We start from the raw sequence: 19,844 nt of genomic DNA, 5'->3' as shown, positions 1-19,844 counted from the left end.
TGTGGAGTTCCTTGTCCCTGCCTCCTCTCATTGCCTCCAGTTTCAATTTGTCATTAACACAGACTGCAAACTTTTACACATGTACCTAGCCCAGCTTTTCTGCTTAAATAAGAATGATGGATCTGAGGTTTAAAATTCAAGACAGGGTATTGTCACTATTTGAGAGACTGAGTTTTCAAAAGTCAAATGCATTCACACTTCAATTAGAAGCAAACAACAAAGAAATGAACTATCTGTTTGGATTAACAGGAGATGTGACATCCTTGTCTTTAACTTATTTCAATCAGTGTAATAATTAGCTGAGCCAAGGTGTAAAAAAACAGCCTTTTATATTAGGTAGTGGAAAATGTATGACTATTTTGGTCCCAGGATGGCATTAGAATGACCAAATTCCTTCTGACAGTTGCATTCAATGCGAACTTACCTTCATTTTAAGAGACAAGCAAAATACATTTTGGCCAACAAAACCAAATTGCCTTTCCCCCCAACCTTACAAGACCTCTATTTAGATGCAGGAATTTTATGGAATATATATTTAAGTTCTCTCCATCGTACTTCCATCAAGTTTCTGAAGGAACAACCTAACTCTACTCTGCAGAACACAAACACACTTGGCTGCTAAAGGCAGTACTGACATTTGATCTCTAATTGAGCATTTCTATTCCTATTCATATTCAGTGCCAATATGCTAACAAAAGAGAAAGCTGGGAATTGACAAACCTGTGTGCCCTTTAAGGCTTTTAAGTAGTAAGCACTGCAATGTGGATTTTCTCTGTAAAACCATCATTATTCAGCAACATCTCTTGCCCATTCAGTGAGTTACATACCAGGCAGCGAGCTGCAATGCTGTTGACTGAATGAAGGTTGCCCTGATGTTTGTCAAGAGGTAAACAATCTGGAATGCAGCTGCCTAATTAAATTACTTTGGTGATGTTTAGACACACTTGCAGCAATGACATGATGTCAGATATGATTAAGGAAATTCAACATCTAATTCAAATGTAAATAGTTTCAGCTACACAGAAAAAAAAAAAAAAATAAGATAATGCAAACCACTTTCCCAGCAATGTGGCAGATTTACTGGATTTCAGAAAACATTTTTTTCCCCCCCTAGTCATTATAGGAAAAATAATTGGAATGTGATTTTCAAAATTAAAGTGTTTGAAAGGTTTACATAGAGAACTGTATATACAGTTCTGCAGATAATGTCCTTCACTCTCTGCCTACATGTAAGAAGCTGAGCTTGCCACTCTCTTACACAACCCTTGCATCTCTAGAACTGGTATTGAAACTTCTACTATTACTTCCTCCTGTATTTTGCTATGCACATCTATTTTGATGACTAATATGTCTGCTGGGCCTGAGGGATCATCTTCCAAAGCATCACTCAAAATACCACTGAAGAGACTTTTTAGTAACCACATTTAACATCCCATTAGGTTATGAACCAATAGGCTATGTATCCATTGTGCTAATTGCTCCTAATTGAGTGGTAGCAATCATATTGCAATACAATGAAGCAAAATGCAAGATTTACTACTAGTCATAGCACAGTCAGATGACATGTTTATCCTTCTGCCTCCTAAATCACTTTGCAGAACACTGCTATTTTGCAGTAAATGAACCTTACACAAAATGCCCCCCCACAAAGGGTAAAGGCACAAATTGTGGCACATATCAAACATAATTCATTTTCATAAGGTAATTTAATGATTAATTGTAAATTGGGTTAATCAAAGCATCTGCTACAATCAAATACTCTAGTGAATTAAATGCCAGTTCTTAATTATTTTATTAACTGTTGTGGCTTTTTGCATAATATTTCTGAAGGAGAAAGAGTTCCCAGGGGCTCATGAGAACATTTTCTTTGGTTTGATCTGCTTAGATTTGTGCTCATTAAGCTCTGGATTAAAAAAATCCAGAAGAAACCTCCCTAACACCAGTAGGTTTCTCTACATTTAGTACAGAATCTAGAAGAATGCACACATCTCCAATGTCTTCAACCTTCAGCCTGTCTAGGTTTTCTTACTTTTGGGCCTATGTGCATGGAAAAAGATTAATTACTCCACTTGCTCTATCCTGAGTAGCAGTTTTGAAGAGAACAAATAAACAAACAAAACAAACAAAATCAAACCAAACACCAAGAAATTATTTATAGAATTCTACTGAAAAGTCAGCAATACAGCTTTCAAATGTTTTCAGCAACGTCACTTGAGGGTGCATATTGCTGGCATGCAAACTGGCCATTGCTTAAGAGGAACAAATAACCCAACTATGTTGAAACAACCAGGATAAGGACACATGTAAGTGATACTCCTGAACCTGTCAGGAGAAAGTTTGTTTTCTTCAAAACTGCTATTGAAAATAGAGTAAGAGGAAGAAAAAACTTCCATCTAACCAAACTGCAGTTTGTAGAGTAGAGTAGAGTAGAGTAGAGTAGAATAGAATAGAATAGAATAGAATAGACCAGGTTGTACCTTCAATCTGGCAGATATCCTGTTCATCAGGGGACTGTATGAAATGGTCCTTAGATAGAACTACTAAGAAGGTGATTTTAAAATGAAACAGGCATCATGTGCAGAATAAAAGACTATATTACAAGAAAGAACAAGTAGGCAGATGTTGAAATAAATATGTGAGCCGTCTTGCTATCACCCAGATAAGCATGGTGCCAATAGATATTAAAGATTCCAACTACAGTAGGTCTGTATTATTGGTATAATTTTTTGGTTTTGGCAAGATAATACATATTTTAACATATTATGAAAATATCTGTAATTACATAGATTTTTTTTACTATGTTTTTACATTCTGTAATTACATAGATATTTCTTTACTATGTTTTTACATCTCTCCTTTTGATTCAATACATGAGGGTTTTTTCATCTTCTGAATGTGGAGGTTTGTCAGGCATCGTTGTTGTACTTCCAGGACAGTGAAAGCAAACTAGCTTTTCACTGGTGTGAAAAGTCTGGAACAAAATATTGAGTTTCAGCTCCTGAATGTGCACACAGATTATGCTTTCACTACTGCATTTCAAAAGCTGTGAACTGTTATCTGTGAGATTCCTCTGTGACAGTACTTCTTTTTTTATTCTTAATAGTAATACTGAGGTTTCATGCAGCCTTTGTCATCTAGCAGTTTCAAGGGACAAAATATCAACTAATGAATTCTTGTGATACTTCTGTGCTACCATGCCAATTTTTTAATATATGGATTGAAGGACACCAATCATATGTGAGTTAGACCCAAACCAAAAAGATACCAGTTCAGTGAGACCTCTTTCCCACTCTTCTGCTATTTGGTGATTAAGGATCTCATCTGGCCTAGTGAGGTCATGGAATTCACTGTAGTGGAATTAGGTTGAGGGACTATACATTTTATTGTCTGATTACAGTCAGAAAAAAATATGCATTTTCTTATCCAATAAACCTCCTCCCACTAAGGCAGACTATGATCATCAGATGAATGTCTTACATATGCTTCTGACTATAATCTTGTCCTACAATGAGCCTTAAAGACAGCAGCTGCTAAATGCTTACCCCATCCAATTCCATAATAATATAAGTGCTTGCTCTCTTCTGACCCAAATACTTTGATCACCATACTGTAAAGATGAAATCCTTCCACCAGCATCCAAGCAAAAGCACTCAGGAAGAAAAAATGAAGAAGAATGGCCAAGATCTTGCAAGGCATCTAAATTAAGAACAGAAATTAATGTTACTTCTTTGTGATGCAGTCACATTGGTTTTCCAACTTTAGTTTTATGTTTCTGTGTACTTTTAAATGCTAAATGCTAAATCACTCCCGTAAAATAGTCTTAAAAACAAAGCACTTCAGAATTTCACTTTTCTATAGCATTTTGAGGTAGCTTCAGAGTAACAGAGTAACAAATCCTCTTACCTTTCAAGAAAGAAAAAAAAAATATTGCCAAACCTGATGTGGGAATCCAAACTGCCTATTTATTTATAACAGCAGGAGCAATGCTTGTACTGAAGTCCACAAAATATTTAAGAATTCAAAACTGAAGGGCTGGCACCCTGTTGCTGATGCTGTAGTCAATACAGGGCAGTCCAAAAAGTGGGATTCAGGCCATTGTCCTGTACCCTGGTCTCTGTGTCTGTGATGGTAACAAAACCAGTACAGTTCCTGCTTTATTTTCTGTGAAGAAGTGGTGGAAAGCTGGTGGATCAGTTCAGCTTGAGCAAAACATGAAACTTTTAATATAAGGTGCCATGTTGAACCTGCTCTTTAGTTATGCTTCTCAGTGTGGCTTTTCTGCTTTGCTGTTCTTCGTATCAAGAATAGGGTCACATAAACCAAATCACATTTTCTTACAGTGTGTCTGTCAGGCAGTCCTGGTTACAAATTCTGTAAGTCTCATATTCTAGTCCTTCAGCACTACTAACACAGACATTTCAAAAAAATATGCCAAGCTATAACTGGCTCTTGAGTCCTAATTGCTCTGTGGTGGACATCTAGTTTTCCCATGTGTCTGAATCCTCCATTTCCCAGAGCCTGCTGTACCAGCTGTACGTGTAGTCATATTTGACTTTACATTTTCTCCATCTCCCCTCAGCCTACCTTACTCAAACAGGAAAGCCTAATCCCTTCTTCTGCGCCACTCCTCGCATATTCACAGCACTCATTTGCCTTTCCCTACTAATTGCCTTTCGAGGATGCCTCACCACAAGTGGTTTTGCTCGTCATGCAGTAATTGAACAGATGTGACTGCCAGTGATCGTACCACAAGATAACCTTGTTTGGTTTGCTTTCAGTCAAGGCACATTTAAACATGCACTTGGATCCAGTCCCAGCTATATCTCAGCTTTGCATCTTGTAGCATACTGATGATGGTCATTCTGCTCTGTAGCTGTAACATCCCTTCTGTGACACCTACAGCATTTCAGAGGGGTTGCTTACTTGGAGTCCATGTAAATGGGAAGACTTGATTTTTTTTTTCCTTCAAGTTTTCCTTTCCTCACCTGGACAAGTCACTGTAAGATATGCAGGCAGGTGAAGTCTTGTTTTCTGAGGAAGCATTACCAGTAGGAACCAGTTTGCTGCCACACTGGTCTTAGGATGCTAAACATTAGTTCCCTTTGTTGCATTAACCTCGCTACCCTGTGCTGGCATTTTATTCCTTTTGTTGATGGTTCAGGATTTTGTGCACTAATGAAAATTAAGATGTTGGGACTTGATGATATAATAAAAATTGAAGCTTTCCTGTACCTTCTTCACTTGTACTCAGCTGGTTCTGCGCCGCTGCAAGGACATTTTAATGCAAATCCACTGTGACTGCACGTATTAAAAAGCAATAACTTTGGTTTTAATTCATGTAAGTGAGATCTGTAAGTGTTTTTGTATTTTGCAGTGTGATATGGCATATCACTAAATCAGATATGTTTATTGACAAAAACTGTAAAAGCCTTTCCAGTTAATTTCATCATAAAGCTATGAAATCCATTTTAATACCTTTTGATTTCTACCAGCACATTAGTCCATGGAAATAAAAATGCAACATAAAGCTGACTTACAAGCTAGTTCTGTCAAATGGATACTTTCCAATTTTAGAGTAGCCAAACAATATGAATCACAAAAGAGCAGGAAAATAAACCACAGTGAAGTAGCAGGACGCTGTCAGTAAATAATTTTATATAATAGCAAGTTGCAGATTTTTACATCAGATCCACAGCAAAGCTGTTCCTTATCATAGAATCAATAAGGTTGGAAAAGACCTCAAAGATCATCAAGTCCCACCTGTCACCCAAGACCTCATGACTACTGAACCGTGGCTTCAAGTGCCATGTTCAATCCCTTTTTGAACACCTCCAGGGATGGTGACTCCACCACTTCCTTGGGCAGCACATTCCAACAGCTAACAACTCTCTCTGTGAAGAACTTCTTCCTCACCTCAAGCCTAAACTTCCCCTGGCACAGTTTGAGACTGTGTCCTCTTGTTCTGGTGCTGGTTGCCTTTAATTATTACTTTGAGGGTACTCCTAAATGATCAAATAGCCTTCTTCAAAAAGGCATAGAAAAGCTGAGACTTTATATATTAAAACAAGCAGGTGTCCTTTGCTGTACCATATGATGCACATTTTTGGTAGAATACCCATAAAAAGCCAGATCTCATTACTGTTACTCTTACAGCTGACTACTTGGGAGTGTGTGCAAATAGACAATCAGTCCAGCCAGCAGCAAGGCTTGTCACATTAGAGTTGTTGGGAAAGTAAAGCAGACTCTCAGAAAATAATAGTAATTTGTTTACTGAGGACAGGTAGGTAAACTTGCATACATTTTCTAAATTCAGCTTAGAAGTGCATTTTCAATTTAAGTGGCAATTTTGCTGCATTATACAGAACCTTCTGAAAATGTCCTTTCATGCAGTCTATATGCTGCTTTGATACACAGTCTTGAATTTCTGCATATGTATAAATATCATAAACCAAAATAGCTAATTTCACCTATTTGCAAGTGTTTCAAGCAGTGGCATGCAGGAGCAATGAGTGAGAAACAGTTCAATACACTGATGCAGAACTGCAAATAGTAGACACATTAAATTTTCCAGGTTTTGCTGGAAAAACACAGTCCTACCTAACATATTATGCTTCAATTTTCATTTTCCCATGTCTAAATAATACTTCACTTCCTCCCACAAGCATTCTTATATCTTTGGAAGGCCTTAGATGTTTAAAACTGGTTAATTGTTTTTAAACACACTCTGCCATTTGGGATTCTTTTCTAAAATAAAAACAAAAATATGGTGTTCTTTAGTCTGTAGGAGCCAGTCAGTGACTAAGACAGCAAACCTCTCTGAAGGAACAAATCCATCTATTTCTGAGAGTCTAAGGGCAGTCATTAGACTGGCATTTGGACAGCAAACATATCTTAGAGTCTTGGTAGTACAGGGAAAAAACTCTGTGTGCAAAGGTATTTGCTTTCTCTAGAAGAAAGATTTTCTGGTTTCCAGGAAAATGGCCCTTCTGGAATACCCCATGATCATTTAGTACTATTGTTGTAGCACTACTGATGTAAAGTATCAAGGAGTAGCTTTTTAAGAATAAATAAATAAATAAGGATGCATTAGTTCAAAGTCCTGTCAGTGGGAATAGAATTTTGTGGTTAAAATTTTCTGAATTTCTGTAATATGAATTATAAAAGACCTAACAATACATCTGAAACTACCAGAGGAATACTGTATGCTGTGTCTGAAATCAAAACCTGAATATCCCTCAAGACAGAGGTGGGAAAAGGATGGAGAGTCTAAAGCCAGTCATGCAAGAATGTGATGCCAGCTTGGAGCCTGTTTCTGTGGGGCCATTCCCTATTGCACTGTGCTTCCTCAAGCAAATCAGTACCTCCTGTCCTTTCAGGCAAGGCCATTTGTAAACTGTTCAGTATTATATACATCCATCTTTGGCAGAAGCAGAAGATAAGTAATTTACCTCTTTTTGTAAGCTACCATTTAGCAGTCCAATTAAAGTAGCAATTAAAGTTATTAAACCGGATGACAAGCTAGTGAGAAGAGATCAGGCAGAAGGTAAGGACATGAGACTAATAAAGGGATGAATCATAACACCTCTGATCCCAAGAGGTTAAAACAAAATAAAAGCAGAGCAGATAGCAGCTACAGCCTGCCTTTCAACTTCCAAGATCTTTAGTGTTGTGCCCTACAATTACTGTTACAGAGGAGATAAGACTGAAATATCTACAGATTCTGTGAACTATTTCACTTGGGAAAGCCTGAGGCACAAACCAGGTCTTTCTTTGTGCTACTAACTAGAGTTAAGTTTTCATCAGGTTTGAGGGGAATGAACATATGCATCTATTAAGCTTCAGTTTAAGTCTATGTGTGCATCTCACAAGCTTAGCTACATCTGCCTAACTAAACAGGCAAGACATCTTGCAGCAGAATGTAGGTAGATGCTTTGACAGGTCTCTGGAGAACACAGGCTCTATCTATATCAAATAAAACCAGGAAATGTGCCTAGGATTTCATGATATTTCAAAATACTGGGGGTGATGCTGGCCTTGGTAAGGTGAAAAGAAGCTGTTACCCGTTGTCTGAAGTGACCCTCCTAAGCTATTCCCCACCACTTTCTCCCTCGTGCATCGGGATATTCATTCAGCAAAGAGTATGAACTTAGTTTTACAAAGTGCTTTTAGATCCTCAGGTAATAATAGCCTATGTAAAACCAGATATTAGTGTTACTTATAAACAGCAGATGTTCAAGGGATCCCATTTCAGCTGTTGGACTGGCAAAATGAAGAATGTGCAAACCTCACATTTGCTTGTACTGAGCATAAAAAGAATAAAAGATTAATAGAAACTGCCTGCTGATTGTCAAAAGTAACATGGAGCAACAGCTGGCCACCAAACTAGCCAGATTTTTGACCATTGCAAAACTAGAGTGCACTGGAAGATTATTTTGAAATTGGGTTTTGTTTCTGCTTTTTGAAAGCAGGCTTTCAATCAACAGACCTTATGTTACTTTAAATAGCATTTTTAAACACAACAGTGGAAGCAAATTGGTTTTACTGGTAAGCAATATTGTATAACTTGGTATATTCATCTCAATTTACCCCAGTTGTTTTAGATGCCAGTTTTAATGGTTTAGATTCTGGTACTCTGCATAAGGAATTCCCTCCTGTAGTAGTAGATGCATAAACTCAATCTGCAATTTCAAGTTCCAGTCTATGTGATGAGGCAGAAAAAGTCTACACATGCATAAAGTTAAGTACCACGTAAGCAAAACACAGGTGTTTGTCTTTTGCTTAAGTGGTTGCCTTAGATGCCCAGAGAAGTATATACATGCTTTATGGCACTGGGGAGCTCAGATTAAACTCTTACACAGTGATACGATAAATCTGCTGGTCAGAAAAAGAGTGCTTTCTGCCACACAAATAAAACTTTATGAGCAAAACCCTTCTGGTTTATTCTTCAAGAAAGCAAAAGAAATTGCCACAGCTCTGTCAGGAAGCTCATTACCTTCCAACAAGAATAAGACTCTTTTTTAATGAAGGGAAAAAAAAAAAATATAAAAGGCTAACTGTACCATGGCAGAGAATAGGCAATTAAAAAACCAAACCAACCTACCAAACCAACCTACCAAAACAAACCACAACAAACCAAATAAAAACAAACAAAAAATAAACAAAGACACAAATACCCTGCCTGCAAAGAAAAAAACCACCCCGAAACACCAAACCCTCAGCCCAAAACCCTAACAGGAATACAAATACCTTACCCAAAGTGAAAATTGAAACCATTTTCTCCAGCACAGAATTCCTACAGTTTTCAATACAGAGAATGGATGAAAGCAAGCATAAGCCCTGTCAGGCAGAAGTCAGCCATGCCATTTGCACACGCAGCTGAAACATCCTCCATCACTATGGTGACTTTTCTTTTTGATGGGTGCATGTCTCTCTCAGCTTTTCAAACCCCTAGTCATGGCCAGATACTATGATAACACTATCGAGATGCACAGAAGGCTTTATCCTTGTTACAGGATGTCATTTTTGGCTGAGGCATGTTAAAAATAAGAGCTCTCACATCTTGCATGTGGCATGTGACATTCATTCCACAGAGGTGGCTTTGCTTGGTACTGAGATGCCTCACAAAAACTGCAGTCACCCTTTTTTAGCACTTACCGTTCCAGGGCTGAAGTGAAAGCTGGTGAGAAGCAAGATCTGAGCCACCAAGACAGCAAAGGACAGATTGGCATGGATATGATAGCGCTGGTTGCGAATAGTGCTGACAGACCTGGCAGAAGATAGAAAGGAACGTGAATAAAACCGTATTTAGGAAACACAAATGTATTTCTGATTTATCAGTATGAATTTTGATTGGCTTTTGGACATTCATTTTGAGGGGGTTATCATCATGATGTCTTCTGAGCACTGCTTCCACCAGGTTGGAGTGGTACCTAACTGGTTTCTTTGATATTCTGCTGCTGTCCTGAAGGCAGCTGAAAGACTGTTTTGCACATGAGCTAGCTCTGCTTATGGCTCATGGTAGAATAGAAACAATGGGCTTCATCCTGAATGGTGCCATGCAGCCAGGGATGTCAGATCTCCACTTACCAGAAGCATATTGCACCTGGAACCATCTAATCCACACTGGGCCACAGGTTTCTGATTTGATTTTGTTGGTATTTGCTTGTATTAGAAATAAAGGAATGTGAAAAGATTTTGGTTACAATTCTGACTCTATTATTACCAGCTTCTGAGCACAGGAACTATAGCTGCTTATATGGATGGGCAGTGCCTATCTTGACAGAGACCTGACCTTGATTACAACATCTCTCTCTTGGCTTCTCAGAAATCAGCTGGAAATCTGACAAGAACATGCTCTCCTAGGAGTCTTCTGAGCTTGTGTTTCTGTACTTACCCAGAAATAGGAAGTGGGAAACAAACAAAAACATTTATCTGAACATTTCAGGCCTTTTGCATAATTCTATTCCTCCCTTTAAAAAACAGTGCTAGTGATAACAGATTCTCTGTTTCCATCCACTCTGCCTGCCAGCCCCTACTACCATCATTTCAGGAGACCATTTCTTTGGCTGTGTGGCAGTGCATAATCCACACAACAGTAAGCACTCTCATCTTTTTGTGGTATCATGCTGGATGGTGATGACTTCTGCAACCACTGGTGACACATCACATGTGTCCCCACAGTGGGATGACACAAACTGGATGACACAGATGATGGCTTGGTGTCAGCCTTGCTACTCCAGCACTGCTGTAGCTAGTGATCCATTAGAAAGGAGTGAAGAAGGAGACAGGAAGTATTGATGTCCTGCAAGTAATCCAGAGACAAGTTGCACTGCCTGGTGCCAGTGGCTTTCTAATAAGGAACCTCACGTAGCTGCAAACTGGAACATCGTTACCCAGGACCGTCCCCCTGGGAAGTGGCTGCCGTTGCCAGTATGTGGAGTAGCAAAGATACTTGCCAGATTCCTCTCCACTTACTTCATGGTCATCTAACACTACATTGCAAAATTTCACTTTGGCTGTTTAATGAGGCCCTGCTCTCCAGTGAAAACCTAATCAAATTGTCTAATTGGCAGTTTGAATGATCCTGTATGTAGGTGGGGTATGTAACCCTGTGACAGTCAGCTGGGTCCAAAGCTCTCTTTCCAAGTACTCTGCTTGCCTCTGGTTTCTTGAGGAGTTCTCAGCCCCTCTGCAGCAATGCCATCTCCTTTTGCTTTTTTGCTTTTTTTCACTTTCTAAAGACTGTAACATTCAGTTTTGGACTCAGACAGAAATGGAGCAGATCATTCCCTTCAGCCTAAACATGCCAACAGTGCAATGCCAGATAGGCAGATGTTGGATTTATTTCGAGTGGATTTTGCCATGCGTTACACACTTAATCCAACTATGACCAACACAGATCTTGAGACTTGGAAATAATACAGGGCTTGGAACAAACAAACGTTGCAATCAGTTTACTAGGTTTCAGCAAGTCCTTTTTCCTAGAAACTGGCCTCTTAACAGGATGTCCAAAAGACATGCTTAGGCACAGAAATCAAAAATTGAACTCATGAGTAGGAAGAACATAGTTTAGTGTGCTAAAGGAGAGGAGAATCCTATTCCTTGCTGTGCTCCTGATCTGCTGCATGACCTCAGACAAGTTACTTAACCCTTTGTTAGGTTTTCTGTTTCCTATTTAGACAGAAACCTCAAACTCAGTTGTCAGTACTGGAATATAAACAGACATAAAGACCCTAAGTGCCCCATGACAGAAACCTTTCCAGTGCAGAGAGCCCTTGAAGGGGCTGCTGTGTAACAGCCAAGAGGATGGAGTGATCCAGAGGATTTAAACATAAGCCATGGAGTCAATTTCACACTGCCTTTAGCATCCTTCATCTTACTAAACCAACACATTAGAAAACTATCCTAGCAGAGAACAGCAAGATACTTGAAAATAAATGTTGGATATATGATGTAATTGCATAGAAGCTGAATTTAAAAAAGAAAAGTGAGGAAGTTAAAGTTGCCCAAGCCTTCCTTACTGGGAATATCTTTGTGAACACACTGCCTTACATACAAGACAGTTGAAAAGCACAAAGTACTGACTGTACTCTCCAAACAATCCAAAAATATATGTAGTGGGGCAAAGGGATTTCGCAGTCCTTGTTTGATATTCCTTTAAGCTCCAGACCAAGCCCTCCTACAGCCTCCATGAAAGATGTCTGAACTACAGTGAGACATGGGGAGAGGTTAAAAACAAAATCCAGTAATCCCTCATAGAATGGAAATAGCTAGCTATATTAAGACACCCCATTTCAGGAAATTAAAATGATGTAGAAATAACCAACCGTTACAAATACACATACAGAGTCTAAGCAAGGAAGGTGACAGAATTAATAGCCTTTGTTTTATCCTGAGCACCCGAAGGGATCCTAACCAGTGGCCTGAAATGCACTGCTTGCTTTTCTGCATGACAGTTGCTCAGCAGGTATTAAGTTAAAATTACTCACGACAAGATAGCAAATGTGACCAGCGTGATCGTCAGGCAGAAGATGGACAGAGCACAGCCAATATAAGTGATGGAGGAGAGGGCCACCTGGTGTTCTCTCGTTAGCTGTACACAAAGCAAAACAAAACAAAACAAAAACTTAATGCATTTATTATACTATAGAACCACAGGTCAGCCCCTCTGCACACTGCATTTCCTAATCCATCCACCCATATCTAAGCTGATGATCACAACCATTTGAGGCTGTTTCTAACATTGGAAATGAAGAGCCAACTCCAAACTCAGTCACACAGCCGGGGCATCCACATGCCCCCTGGCATTTTGGTTCCCTCTTTGATTTCATAAATCAGTCACTTTCTCTGCTGCTGTGATATCCTCAAGCCTGAAATCTGAGCAGTTTATTGGGCTGCACAAACAATGTCAGCGATGGGATCTTTCACAGCTCGCAGGGCTCTTTGCTAATGCTCTCATGCTGCAATAATTTACATCGTTGTGCAAATACCAGAAGTGCTTCACAGCAGTGAAAACTGACAAACCGAGATGACCCATAAATCACAGGCCATTTATAGCCCACTTGTTTTGTTTAATGTATCATGTTTTCAGTGCCTGTTAAAGGAGCTGGACTGACATCTACAGAATGGAAAACCACGGACAAGACCCAGCATGAGCAGTCAGAGTGTAAGCTCTTTGTCTCAGCCTCTATTCTAACCTATAAGCACCTTTTATACAAGTTATTCAATTTTCATGAGCGTTCAATCTGTAACTTCATAGCATCCACCACCAGGTTAAAACCTGGACAGGTTCAATGGGGAAGGGACAGTGTGTTTTGACCACTCATCCTAAGTTAAACAGAAAGTGTACTTTAATTTTCCATGCAAATTCCCATAATGAATGGCCAAAAAAATGAAGACACACCCAACAAAGGGAGCCAGGCAGTATGAATATATAATAAGTAGAATAGAGCTAAGCAGGAAAAGGCTTTCTCATCTCAGAAGAATTTTCAAGCATTTTTTCCTGACCTGAATTTGGAAAGAGCTGACATTTTCATAAACTGAACAGCTGAATATATATATATATATATGTATGTATATAGAGTCAATCAAAAAGTTTTAATTTTGGTGCTTGAAATAGGGTTTCATTTCAATGTCTATTTGCCATAAACTTCTAGCTAAAAGCTCATTCAGAATAGTTATTCAGTCTTAAAAATACTGGAAGGAACAACATATTTTCCTCCCCCCCCCCCCTTTTTTTTTTCCATACAAAAGCTATCTAATAAAAAAATAATTCTTTCTCACAGTTTGGAATTTTCTATTATTTTTCACAGAGCACTAGAAATTCCCCAAACAAAGTATTTATCCACTATCACTGCCAGTTCTACCAATAAACTTCCCCCTAAAAAATATTTTAAAGGAGAGAAATAGCATGCCATGCTGTTCTGAGGAGAAAAAAAAATAATTAAATAAGTATCTCTTTTTAATACAGACAAAACTGGTGTGTTTTATTTGTATTTTTTTTCTTGTCATTAATCTGTGAGCAGTTTCGGCTCACGTGCAGTGGAACAGCAGAATAGATTGTGGATCACTCAGCAATCTGAGAACTATTAAGCAATGCAGCAGCAGCAGCATTGAAAGACAACTGTTGCTATGGTGTTACTGTTCCTAGGAAATATGATGCAGCTCTTTAGTCTTTCTTCTCTTTCAGCCAAAGACACATTTCTTTTCCCTGGCTTGGATAGCATCGGTTGCAGAAACAAAAGAGGTTCTGTATGCTGAACAAGCTTCAAAGGTCCATATAATTCCTACCCTCATCCCCCAGAGAAGCCATGTATAGCCATTCTTCACAGATTATCCATGAAACAGGAATTACTTCTACAGTTAATTGGGCAATTTAGAAATTATTTTGTCATCAGGGATACTCCTGTCCCAAATCATAGAATCATAGAAACAGTAAAGTTGGAAAAGACCTCAAATGCGTGGACCTATTTCTTGATTGCTCGAATACACATCCCATTCTCCTGCTACAGGCATCTTGGAGTTCTGCTGTGAAAGGAGGAAAGCTGAGGGAGCTTTTTGAGCTTCAAAGCACTCTCCAACAGTATTTCTCAGCGGTTCAGGGCTTTCTTCCACTCCTTTCACTCCCAACACCTGCAGCCATAAAATGTTCCCTACAGAGGTCAAAGCTGTTCATTGCTCACGTAGATTGACAGTGGTCTGTCACAGTGTTGGTGTTGGCAAAGGTGGGTAAGGTCGGTAAAGGAAAGAAGATGCAGGGGGTCCATCTAGTGGAAAAGGCAAAAAAATCAAAGCCTTTGGTTTTTTTCTGAAGTAACCCAAGAGAAGATAGAACTAATTTCTATCATAACTAAGATGCCTCTAAGAAAGTCTTTCTCTAGCTATTAGTTCAGCTTGCCTCCAGAAGCCCCTGCAGAGCAAGACAAAGCATGAACCTGATTTACTTAGAAACAAAAAAAAAAAAAAGGAAAAAAAAAAAAGGAAAAAAATAATCTCTTGTAAACAATCAAATTCTCCCAAGTAGATCCTGATTTACTTAGAAACCAAAAGGAAAAAAATAATCTCTTATAAACAAACTGTAGAAGACTCATTCAGACCTAAAATAACCTACATAGGTCCTCACATCTATGAACTGGGAACTGGTCTTGCTCTGGTAAACCCAACCAAAATCTGATGATGCTTCAAGAATGACACTCTCAAATCAATACCTACTTGTGGTAACAACTGTTTCAAAAGCAACCTCACTGTAGCAAAAGCAAAAGCAACCTTACTGCAGTTCATATTCTCACCCTACCTGGCATGAGAGATAGAAAGCCCGTAAGTAGTTTTGAATCACTGTGTGTTTATTGGTGAGGGGTTTGGAACACAAGCCCTATGAGGAGAGGCTGAGGAAGCTGGGGTTGCTTAGCCTGGAGAAGAGGAGGCTCAGAGGAGACCTTATTGCTCTCTACAGCTACCTGAAGGGAGGTTGTGGATAGGCAGGGGCTGGTCTCTTCTCCCAGGCAAGCAGCACCAGAACAAGAGGACACAGTCTCAAGCTGTGCCAGGGGAGGTTTAGACTGGATGTTAGGAAGAAAATCTTCTTAGAGAGAGTGATTGCCCATTGGAATGTGCTGCCCGGGGAGGTGGTGGAGTCGCCATCATTGGAGGTATTTAGGAGGAGGCTTGATGGGGTGCTAATCTAATCTAGTTGATTAGATGGTGTTGGATGATGGGTTGGACATGATGATCTTGAAGATCTCTTCCAACCTGGTTTATTCTATTCTCTTAAGGGAAAGTTGAAGCCTGACAGGGGTTCTCAAATTGAACTGTTGAGTTCGAGAAGTGCAAGAGAGCAGTCCCTGTTCATAGAAGCTCCGTTCCTGTGGGTGATACAAATTGCAGGGGGAAGGATACAGCATGAGAAAACAGGCCTGAAATTATTTCCAGGGTGTGAAGCCTCATTCCTAAATACAGGTATATGTATGGGAGAGGAGCAAACCTGTATTTAAAATTTCAGGTCTGTACTAACTACTCACAACCCAGCTGTTAAGCTCAGCTGGATGTAGCGTGTCTGTACTCACACTGTAAGGGATAACAAGCACACAGAATTTTTAAGAAATACCTGGAGTGTCAAAGCATTGTGCATCATCAATTAAGAAACCATTTCCTATTAATTGCACTGCTCTGATTTCATCTTGCCTCAGTTTGTCCTCTTGAAAAATTTCAGGCTTCGTGCGTGATGTGGACTATGAGAGAGTAATTTGGGATGATCTCGTAGTCAGCACAAAAATGCTAATTAGGCTGTAATGCTCTTACTAAAGAAAATAGCATTAAAAAGTACCAAATAAAACACTGAGCAATCTGTGAAGTAGTCCCACGAGCCTGATTCTCACACTTGTCCCAATCTACATTAAAATCATTCTTTTCTCCTTAAAGGTTTTGCTTCTTTGAGTTTATGTATTCATTCTCTTACCCTGCAGCAAGCTGAAAAGTGAGGAAAAGAGCTCACGCAGTCATGAGTGCTAGTAATCATGAACACTAAAAGACAAATGTTTCTTAGTTTCAGCTTTGACAAACAGTCAAATAAAAAATTCATACTCCATATAAATCTCCACCCTTTTAGTTTAGGCTGTAGCACCCTTTACTTTGAAAGTGTCATTAACAGCATGGACAAAAGGCTGATGGGTCCAGTAGTTACACCCATCTGCGATGTCACAGTCTATTGTGTTAGCCCTGTTCTCCCTCATAAAAGAAGTTAGTACATTGCTCAACATTTGTATTTTGGAAACTCACAGGCAACTGGATGGCCTGAGAAATTATCCTGGAAAAATACCAATTCAGACTCCAAATATATACACACACACACACACACACACACACACATATATATATATGTGTGTGTGTGTGTGTACGTGTGTGTGTGTATATATATACACATATATTTTCCCCTTATAATGTTAATAACAAGAAAATGAGTGACAACTAATTCATCTATTTCAAAATAATTGCTCAGGAAGATGAAAATATATTACAATGGGATGGCACTTTTTATCTCTGAAGTATCTGGCAGAGGTCTTTGGAGGCTGAAAGACTTGTTCAGTAGGCTGCGCAGGAAAAAGTTGTTTGATCTGTACCTAGAACAGAAAACCTACTTATTTATGTAATATTAATGAGCAGCTGTATATACCGCACAGCATAATAACCCAGCAAAAAGCTAGATGGGCTGCAGGAACATTAAATAGCAACTGGTCAGATCAGAGGATCTGTGTGGGCAACAAAAGGCTCTCTACGCTCAATGTCTCTTTCCAGATGTCACCTTCTTTCGTGTGACATTTGCACTCCTGTCCTTCTTTGCTCATTATTCATCTCTCAGGCAGTTGATAGCGCACTTTCTGCTTTGCAAAGAGGTACTTTTGGTTTTCTCCAGAGGAAGTATCATTTTGTCAAAGTACTAATCTGCAACTGACATCTTTACATACAGCAAAATGTCTATGACTGCTTTTAGAGGCAACACATCAGACATAGTTCAAACACTTAAAGTTTGTCAGCTGATGCTGAAAGAGCTTGTCCATGTACCAAATTACAACTTCACCATTCAGCCACCAAAAGCAGTAATTTCATTGTCTAAACAGCCTTTGAAATCTCCTATCTGAAAAGCAATGCATCCTCTTCCAAAAAAAAATAAATACAAGTTCTTGATTGAGAAAATGCTTCAATCTTAAATGAGCCCTGCAATCAAAGAACTACATCACACCTATCGTTTGTATTTCAGTGCTGCTTACCAGTAGAACACAGAATATGATATTTTTTCATGTGCTTATATACCCTATGCATTTTATGAACCCGAAGTTATTCCTTTACTAGGAATTTAAGACGTGTCAATTGTTTTTTGCCCCAAGTATAAATGTAAGAGTAAGTTATATTTTAGTATCCCTTTTGGTCAGCTTTCCATCTGAAAGAAACATTCCCATCATTAATTTACTGAGAGTGGTATTTGGGTTTCACCCTGTTTATCAAACTGACTCAGATCTGCCACAAGGCAATGAGCTGTTTGCCTGGGCTGAAATCCTCTCTCAAATCTCTCTGAAAAGGCTTGAAACAATATCTTATGAGACATTTCTTGCAGAGAGGGAAGGGAGGAGAGGTAGGGGTGAAAAATTATGGCTCAACCAACCCTACTGAAGCTGCACCTTTAAAATGCAATCTGAATCCAATTAGGAAAAGGATGAATAATTAACTTTGGCAGCCTGAGTGTTTCAGAGACATTAAAACGCTGGCCTTGGCTGATGAAGCTAATGGTTTTAATTGCCTCCAGAAAGGCTGCTGAAATTCAATTTCAGTCCAGTGAGGCCTTTATTTATATATTAAATAATAATAACAATACAAATCTCTGTTTTCCTTCAGCTTGCCAAGCACTTTGTTAGGTACATAACATTATGGCTTTTTCAAATTAACGTCTGTGTTTAGTTCAGGAGGCTCAGTCAGCTCACTGAGATCACAAGAGCGATTTTGGTGGGGCTATACCTAATGGCTCTGCACAATCATTACTGACAGGGGGCGGAAAAAGGCTCTAACATGATTCAGAGGCTTCTTTTCTCAAGACACAATGTACCAGATACTGTGAGTTTAGAGCAAAAAAAAGAGCTCTGAGAGTCACATTTTGCAGTGCAATCACCTTTATCAGCCATTTACAGCAGAACTCCTTTTGAGTTCCCATTCTCTATTAACTCCACAGCTCCTAGGGATCAGCAATAAAAGTGCTACAAAAGGGGCTTTGGGGGATTAAAGACACATTTTCCTACAGCCAGTCCAGCCTGGTGGCTGCTTATTTAAAACTTCACTGTGACATGAAAAATTTAGAATTTTCCAACTATCTTTGCCAAGATATTAATTAGTGCTTTTTAAAGCCCACGTCATCTTTTAAAGCAGTTCTGGGCAAGATCTTATCAAACAGTAGGTAAGCTGCTCATTACAAATCACACACAGCAAGTTTTCAGTTCAAATGAAGCCTGAAGGAAGCATGGCAGGGAGGAAGGACTCAAGTTGTGAAGCAGTACCAAATCATAATGAAGTTTGAGGATTAAAAAAAAAAAAAGAAGAAGAAGAAGATATTTGCAAATTCTTCCTCATATCTCTGCATAGCACAAAGCTGTTTGGGTTTTTTTCTGCCTTAATTTCAGACCTAAGACTTGCCCTGTTTCTCAGGAAATGCTAAATGCTGTATTTACAGCAGATTATCCTCTGTGAAACTGAAGGAGCTACTTTTGCCAATACACCTAAGACTTGTACATCTGTTCTCTACTTTCTGTTCCAGCAAGAGCAGACTCATCCTGTTCTCCAATTAACAGCAAACTGAAGTCCATCAGAGAGGGCTGTGAGGAGAATAAAACCCAGTGTGGGTCCACCAGGCTCTTGCAGGCAGAGAAATGATGGTCTCTTGCCAGACACTGAGATTTTCAGAGCAGTTGAGGATAATTAAATAACCAGCTCCCAGTAAAATTCAATGAAAATTAGTATGTCTACCGCTCTTATGCAGGGCTTGGGCTTTGATTCAGAAATGTCCATTTGGATTTAGGACTGCAGCTAGCTGTGGCTTGAACCTCAGCCGAGTCTTCAGGTAGCCAGCCCTGAATTTCCCCTGCACTATGTTTTGGGGAGAAAGGGCATAAAAGGCCAATGCACACTGAACTCAGGAGTACAGAATGACTACATTTAAAGATATTCAACAAAGAACAGTGAGGGATAAAGGTGCAGTATCATAACATTTTTATAGTGCATGGGGAAATCCTTTAGTCAGCAAGACCTAGCTGCCAAGTGGCTCAGTGCTTTCATTTTCACCATAGGAAGGAAGTCTGTGTTATTTT

The 19,844-nt window shown here is 39.2% G+C and overlaps 1 protein-coding gene across 1 annotated transcript in view; it reads right to left on the bottom strand.

The window, feature by feature from the left end:
* The window catches only part of ADGRD1 (adhesion G protein-coupled receptor D1), a 158,489-nt gene that overhangs the window by 41,320 nt on the left and 97,325 nt on the right, over positions 1–19,844 (bottom strand). Inside the window, 3 exon segments of the mRNA XM_054173241.1 lie at positions 3,543–3,696; positions 9,655–9,766; positions 12,489–12,592. Of these exon segments, the coding sequence (XP_054029216.1) occupies positions 3,543–3,696; positions 9,655–9,766; positions 12,489–12,592 (370 nt within the window).

Source organism: Dryobates pubescens, chromosome 25 (assembly GCF_014839835.1).
Source record: "Dryobates pubescens isolate bDryPub1 chromosome 25, bDryPub1.pri, whole genome shotgun sequence".
NCBI lineage: Eukaryota > Metazoa > Chordata > Aves > Piciformes > Picidae > Dryobates > Dryobates pubescens.
The sequence above is the reverse complement of the archived record's forward strand: the minus strand, read 5'-3'. Positions and strand labels throughout refer to the sequence as shown.